The sequence below is a fragment of the Jaculus jaculus genome, chromosome 5, assembly GCF_020740685.1.
Source record: "Jaculus jaculus isolate mJacJac1 chromosome 5, mJacJac1.mat.Y.cur, whole genome shotgun sequence".
NCBI classification, from domain to species: domain Eukaryota; kingdom Metazoa; phylum Chordata; class Mammalia; order Rodentia; family Dipodidae; genus Jaculus; species Jaculus jaculus.
The window spans coordinates 84,530,308-84,537,642 of NC_059106.1; the positions used below are offsets into that span (position 1 = coordinate 84,530,308).

Sequence of the window (7,335 nt, forward strand, 5' to 3'; positions counted from 1 at the left end):
GGCGCCTCCCACCACCTCCTCTGCTTGTCCTTCTCGCGTTCGCTCCTTTGGGTTTATTGTCTGCCAGCGCCCCAACAAATAACTCCCGCCCACCCACCCGCTCTCGGCTGCAGCTCCCGCAGTCTTGGAGGGACCAGGCGCTTTGGGTGAGGGGCAGGGAGGGTTACCCAGGGATGGGGCTTCTTTTCAGCACCCTTTCCCCAGTCAACCACTAGTCCAGCAACCCAGAAAGGGCTGTGTCCCCGTGACCCTATAGGCTTGGGGCGAGGAACCCAAAGGGTGTGCTGGGCAGAGGCCCCAGCTTGGGGGAGCTGTGTTGCAGGGAGGCCTGGTCAAGCACCCAAAAGTTCAGCTGGGAGGGCATCTCCACTCATTTGTCCCTTCATTAATCTGCAAACCCACCAGCAAGCTTCCTTTTGAGTGTGGTCCAATAAGGACCTGGCCACCATCCTCCATTTGTAGGAAACCCAGGCCCAAGGCCCTCAGCTTCTTTCTCTGGTCTTTGGGAGCCAGGACCAGCATGTGAGTCTCATTTCCACCACCTCAGCTGGAGCAGTTCTCCACATTGGCCCTGCAGGAGTGTGACTTCAAGGTGCTGCCTGGACCCAGCACTGTCCCCTTTGCTTTGCTCTGTTCTCAGCCACCAGCCCAGCACAGGTTGGCTCAGCCATAGTCCAGGTATTGAGGTTCTCTGAAAGCACTGATTACCCTTCCCGAGCAGGGTGCTGGAAGGGCTGGATTCCTGTCCATCCCCATCCCTATGCTGAAGCATTGGAGGGTTCTGTTGCTGCGCAGAGGCAGAGGCACTTCCTCCCCCCAAAGCAGACCTGGGAGAGAAGGCATGAGAGACTGAGAGAGAGGGTCCCCTTCAAGGGACCACTGCAGGAGGTGGGGGTTGTTTGGAAACAGTCCTGGATACATTGCATCTGGACACCTTTCTACACTGGAGGGAAGGAGGTTTCAGGAAGCCCACAGCAGCAAAAAGAGAGGAGACTTAGGCCCAGGCCTCCAGAACTCCTACCTGCTTCAGGGAAGGGTCCTTTGAGCCCTCACTGGCTTCTTTTCCAATGGACATGACTTGTGTCCGATGTGCTTATTCCTTAATGTATTCCACCATGTTTCTGAGCATTCCTCTGTGTCTGACACCCCCCTTCCGCAGGCATCAAGGACACCAACACTTGTCTTAGAGGAGATACGGCCAGGGAGAAGGAGGACAGGGAGGGGCATTTACCCTGCCCTAAGCTTGAGCTTCACATCCGTGTTCCCATCCTCTCTACCTTTGGGCATCTCTTTGGAACATGGAGGTGAAGACTGAAAGAGGATAGGAAGAGGAGGTCGGCATCCATTAAAGAAGAGCTGGAGTGGTGATGATGTTGAAAAGAAGCAAGGAGCAAGCAGAAAGGAGGAAGAGAGGAAGGAAATTCAAGGAGTGATCTTGAGTTCCTTTGGACTGAAGGAACCAGTCTCTGCAACTGACCGATATATTTGTGAAGTTCATACCTCAGGGAGGTTGGTCCACTGTGGTTAGGGAGTTGAGTGCTGTGGCTGGGGGAGAGAAGACCTGGACGCAAAGGCTGGCTCTGATTTTCCTCGGGATACCTCACAAGTCCTTTCTTTCAACAGGTTCAGCTTGCTGCTCTGTGCAAGATGGGCTCTCTTGCTTGGTTTGGTTTACTAGCATCCACTGGGTGTCTTCTGGGTGCCCAATCTTATGCCCCCCCACTGTGAAGCAGAAGAAATAGACCAAAGCCACTCAAGATTGATGGGGATTTTTGTCCTTGGGGATACTGAGCAAAGCTGAGTCACTTGCATGGGTTCTGTAAGAGACGATTCCCAGTGGGTCTTCTCTCCTAAATAGGGCATGGGGCAAGTGTCTCTGTACAGGTCAAACAATGTGCTGGGCCTGGAGGTGCATGTGTGGGGCAATCTTATGCCTGGGCATATGGACCTGGGCCTCTTTACCCCAAGCCCCACTGTAGATGGGTCATGACATGGCTCTCCAGGAAAGCATAATGAATTGTTTTCTCACTTAATTTAACCACTATACCAGCCATGGTGGCGTGTGCCTTTAATCTCAGAACTCAGGAGGCACAGGTAGGAGAATTGCAGTGAGTCTGAGGCCACCATGAGACTAGCGAATACCAGGTCAGCCTGGGCTACAGTGAGATCCTACCTTGAAAAACAAAAACAAAACGAAACAAAACAAAACAAAAGTTAACCACTAACACTTCTCAAGTACTTGCTATAGAGCCTGCCTAGTTCAAGGGGCTAGAAAAGGGTATACTTAGTAGACTTAGGTAGGCTTAACAACTGTTGTGAGGGTTGGGTATATAGTTGAGTGGTAGAGTACTGGCCTAACGTGCATAGGGTCCTGGGTTCAATCCTCAGAATAGAAAAACAATGTTAGTCAGGCATGGTTGCACAAGGCCAGCCTGGGTTACTTGAGACTTTGTCCCCCTAAACAAACAAACAAAAACCCAGTTGTTTTGGTGACGAGGACTTGGAGCTCGTAGGTATCAGGAGAAAGGAGTCACAGGCTGCTGAAATTGGATGAAAACAGCATGTGGGTATGGGATTCTGCAGGGAACCCTCTAGAACACAGGCTGAGGCTTAGAGGCAGACAGGTGTTCAGCTTCTTCAAGGAGCTGAGAGAACAGTGAGAAGAGGGAAAACTGGAGGCTTGTCTGGAGCCAGGGGATCCAAAGCCCTGAGTTGGAGATTCAATACCACCAGTGTCAGGCGGGCTTGTGTGGGAGGCTGCCTTGCCAATGGCTCGCCTGGGCTCTTGTGATAGTGCTTGACCACTTTGTGTAAGTCTGTCCCTCTGCGAGTCTCTCTCCTCCAGGAACCAGGAACACTCCAGGATGTGCCTCTTACTGCTGCTCAAAGGCTACTCTAAGGAATGGCCTAGAAATTTGATATTTGGAGAGGAATCTGATCCTAGCCTTCTACTCCACATGGTGATCTCTTTAGACCCAGGGCCAGGCTATGGGAGCTGAGGAGCTCAGCTGCGGGCCCCACCTGTGACTCCTGTGGTCAGCTTCTGTGGCCATAATGAAGTAAAGAACCAAGGCATCCTTGGTCATAGTCAGGGCCCTGGGCCAAATTCTAGCAAATGCAGTCAGGAGATCAGCAAGGAGCAAAGCTGAGCTGTCGTCTAGAAAGACAAGCTGGAGAAAGAGACTGAAGCAAAGGAGTCCTGTGGGGCTCACAGTGACACCAGGCAGTCTGGGGTTTGTTTTGAAGAGCCTTGTGGAGGCAAAGGCAGGTCTCCAGGACTCAGTTCAGTGTTGGATCTTCTAGCCTTGACTCAGGAGAGCTCTGAGATAGAGGTGGTGGATAGAGGGGAGGGGTGGTGCCTCAGCCCTCCTCGCCCCCACGGCCTCCTGGCTTCAGCTTCTCCAGGGTCCTGCTCACAGTGGACAGGCTGCTGCGGGCTCCTGGAAGGAGACATCAGGATGGAGCTTCCTGAATACACATCCCCATGGAACTGTCTGGTCAGAGGAGACCAGAACCCAAAGAGTCTGGGGGTGACAGTGGCCAGGGACCCAAGGGCAGAGGTGTGGTAGTGGGGACATGAGACATCTCAGGGGTCAAGTACAGGGTGAGGATGGCGGGACTCAGGAACTACAGCGCAGCTTGATTACTAGCCGCTCTGAGCACCTCCTGGCTTTATATTCTTCTGGGTGTCATGTAGTCTCCCTGTGCCTTAGTTGCCCCATGTTTTTAAAAAGTCCCTTATAATAACTCCTGCATATGGTGGTTGTGAGAACCAAGCTGTTAGTATATGTAAGACGCTTCGGACGGCATCTGGAGTGGGCCCTTTTGCTGAGTGTTTTACCCTGACAGCAGAGACTGTGGGCTGGGCCACCGTGGAGACACTCCTTTCCTACGGTTTTCAGGTGTGAAAACAGGATCCCGGAGGAAGGGAGAAGATGCCCAGTTTCAGGTATCAGCTCAGGCAGTAGGTCTCCACCATAGAGATCGGGAAGAAAATAACTAGGGCATGGGGTGTAGGGGAGGGGAAGAGAAAGTGTCCCAGGGCCCCTACTGGGTAAGACAAAGAAGCCCTCCAGACAAACACGATTAACTCAGCTCAGAGCTAGAAAGGCTTAAGCACTGGAAGGATAACCCAATTCCACTGCTTCCCAGGGCTGCATGCCTCTGAAGGCTCCTGGCTTCATGAAGCTGCCCAGCCTGAGTCAGGAGACAGAAGATGGACTTTGGAATTTCAGGCGCGTACCTTCCTTATTGCCATTGGTGCTGGATCTTCCTTCCCCATGGTCTGGGCCTGGGTTGGGGTGGATTCTCAGGTTTCCTGCAGGAAGAGAGCATCCCAAACTTCCACTAATGGAGCCATTCCCAAATCAAGCACAGCTTGGGGAAAGAAGTCCTTGTTACTGTCTAATCTTTATCCCTCTTGTCTTTGCTCCACTGCATTTTTTAGGGTTTTTCATGTGATCTGAGCTGATTTGAGAGGGATGTAGAAATGTGTCCCGAAGGGCATGATGGGATTTAAAACAGTTGGGGGTTCTAGGAGAACTAGGGATATGTGAAGCTCCACATGTCCGGGGAAATTGAGTCTGGATGTGGGCTACTGATCTGAGGTGGGAGCTATTCAGAGATCACAGGGCCTTAGGGGAGGTGGAGGGTCTTTATGGAGCTCAGGGATGGCACAGGGTCATCAGGAGATCTTGGAGGCTTTGGGGAGTAGAAAGTCTCTCAAGAGCTATAGATGCCTGAGGTTTAGCCACCTTTGCTCAGGCACTGGGCTGGATTCCACTACAGTGTAGCCATGGCAACACCTGTAAAACACACACACACACAAACACACACACGCACACACACACACACATGCCCGCCCGCGCATCTCCAACTCTCTCTCTCTCTCTCTCTCTCTCTCTCTCTCTCTCTCTCTCTCTCTCTCTCCCTCTCTCTCTGTCTCTCCAACACAGCCAGAAGCAAACAGTCTCACTCATGAGCATGCTCAGGTACACAGTTGGTCACAAAGCTTACATATAAAGGGTCCTGACAGTCCTTGGCAGAGGGTTTGCTGGGGGAAGGGGAGGACTCACCTATCGCAGGCAGAATGTGGTCCAGGTTGAGCCGAGCCTTTAGGAAGGGGTAGGCGAAGATAAGGAGCCCTGGGGTGAGACACAGAGGGTGTTGTGGTGAGGAAGGCCTGATTAGTGTGAGGTGCAGGAGGCTGGGGGTAATCTCTTTCTAGGGGTGATATGGGCATGCATGGGAGGGTACAAGAGTGTAGGATTTGGGACTGTGGGAGCCAGCGACTGTGTGTGTAGATCCCTATCACACTGCCCAGGTGGTTATGTGGGATGATACACTGCCTATCTGAGAAAGAGGCTATAGACTGGGAAGGCCTTGTGTTCTTGGCCCCCCTCCGCCCCCATCCAGGTGAAAAATGTGTTGGTTAACTATCTTCTTTGGCTGGAACTGGGTCCAGCTCACACCAGTACTGTGCGCTCTCCCCTCCCCTCTCATGCGAGCTCTCGGCTGCCTTCCAGGGCTCTTCTACCACTCCTCTCCACCCAGACCAAGGGACCAGGAGCTGCAGGCTGGGTCCCGCTCTGTTCCTTCCCACTTCCTATCAGGCTGTTCAAGGCAGAATCCAAAGCTATGTTCAGAGCCTTTGCCATGGGACTCTAGGTTCTGCTTTTGGTAGGGTGAGAGATGGCATTGGTCTCACTGTGGGATGTCAGTGGGCTTGGCTGGGATAGGCAGATGGACAGAGCAGCTGCTGAGACCAAGAGGGAAAGAATAGGAAGTACCTCATCTGATCTGTACTGTTTTGTTTTAATTTTAATTTTAATTTTTTTTGAGGTAGGGTTTCGCTTTAGCTCAGGCTGACCTGGAATTCACTATATAGTCTCAGGGTGGCCTCGAGCTCACAACAATCCTCCTACCTCTGCCTCCTGAGTGCTGGGATTAAAGGCGCGTGCCACCACACCCGGCTGATCTGTACTGTTTTGTAAACCTCCACCAACCCACCTCAACCAGGTAGATGAATCCTGACAACCAGAAAGGAATGTGACCACCATCTCCCTGAGTCTCCTCATCACCAATAAGGAACCCCACCCCAGCCTATACTTCTCCTCCCTGTGCCCCAACTCTACCTTGTTTCTGATACAACTCTAGCTTCTACTCTCCCCAACCTGTTCCTGCCCACCCAGCCTTGCTCCCCATTTCTCATTCACCTGACCAGGCTCCCGCTGCTTCCCTCCCCCTGTCCTAGCCCAGCACCTGCTCACCTAGCCCAGCAGCGCCAAGAAATATGCCGCCCACAGCAGCCGCGGCCTTGGACACCGAGACACCGATGATGATGCTGCCGGCCACCAGGCCGAGGGCCACACAGGCCAGCTGCAGGCAGTGGAAGTCTCTGCTGCTGGGGGGGATGTCCATGCAGGCCTACCCTGGGCACTGCCTCCAGGGCTCCTGGGTGTCTGTGTTCTCTTGGAAGTCCTGCTGGAGCACCACTTCCAGGGTGGTTTCTGGGCAGGAAGAGTCTGGGGTGGTAACTCTGGGATGTATTTGCAATCTTATCCCACAGCTCTCTCAGGGGCCCCCCAGCCTCAGCTTGAACTCAATATCCCGCCTACTCCTCCCCCCACAAAGGCCTCGGGAGCTGGAAGCCACTTTTGGGATTCCTGCCTGGCCACATTTCTGCTTTGGCTGGTTGAGTTCTAGAGCTGGGCCTGCCCCAGGAGCTTATCCTCTGCCAGCCTCTACCTGGGGCCTGGGGGAACTAGGCCCAAGTTGCCCTGCCCAGACTCCCTGAAGCCTGCTCAATTACCACTGAGCCTGGGTCTATTAAAGTTTTAAACAATGGGGGGGGGGCGGGGGGCAGAGGTGCAGTGGGCAGGTGCTGAGTTATTCATGAGGTTGCAATGTGAGCTGCCACCTGGGCCTGCAAGGTCCAAGGGCAGCCAGTCCAGGTTGCCCTGTTGGTTCCACAGTCATAGGCTGGTGGCTTCACATGGGCTCAGGGACTGGGATGTCAGGAGACTCTCTGGCTACATGCTCAGGGATTACGCTACTGCCCTCTGCCGCTTGGCCGGGAGATCCACCTGAGGCTTGGAGACCTAGACAGAGAGGTGGAAAGGGACCTGGGTAAGGCTCCAGGGACAAGCACTGTGAGTGGGACAAGAAGAGGAGAGGTAGTGCTCCAAGTCCACTTCTCCCCTGCCCCTCCCACCATCCTCTTAGCATCTGGCTCCTGGGTCGGGCTCAGGGGTCTTAGTCTGAGACTTGATGTTTGGGGTGCCCTATATTCTTCAGTTAGGCTTTAACTGCTTGTGAGATGAGCAGACTCGTCCT

At 53.4% G+C, this 7,335-nt stretch overlaps 1 protein-coding gene across 2 annotated transcripts; it reads right to left on the reverse strand.

The window, feature by feature from the left end:
• Positions 1-3,360: 3,360 nt before the first annotated feature.
• Kncn (kinocilin) lies at positions 3,361-6,420 on the reverse strand. 2 transcript variants are annotated; one of them, XM_004672154.1, is made up of 4 exons: positions 6,270-6,420; positions 5,076-5,144; positions 4,244-4,318; positions 3,361-3,440 (listed from the first exon to the last, which is right to left on the reverse strand). In XM_004672154.1, the coding sequence occupies exons 1-4, from the start codon at positions 6,418-6,420 to the stop codon at positions 3,361-3,363; spliced, it is 375 nt and encodes a 124-aa protein (XP_004672211.1). The 2 variants fall into 2 exon arrangements, with proteins under 2 accessions (XP_004672211.1, XP_045004754.1); XM_045148819.1 differs by having other exon boundaries at positions 4,244-4,347; positions 5,072-5,144.
• Positions 6,421-7,335: the final 915 nt, after the last annotated feature.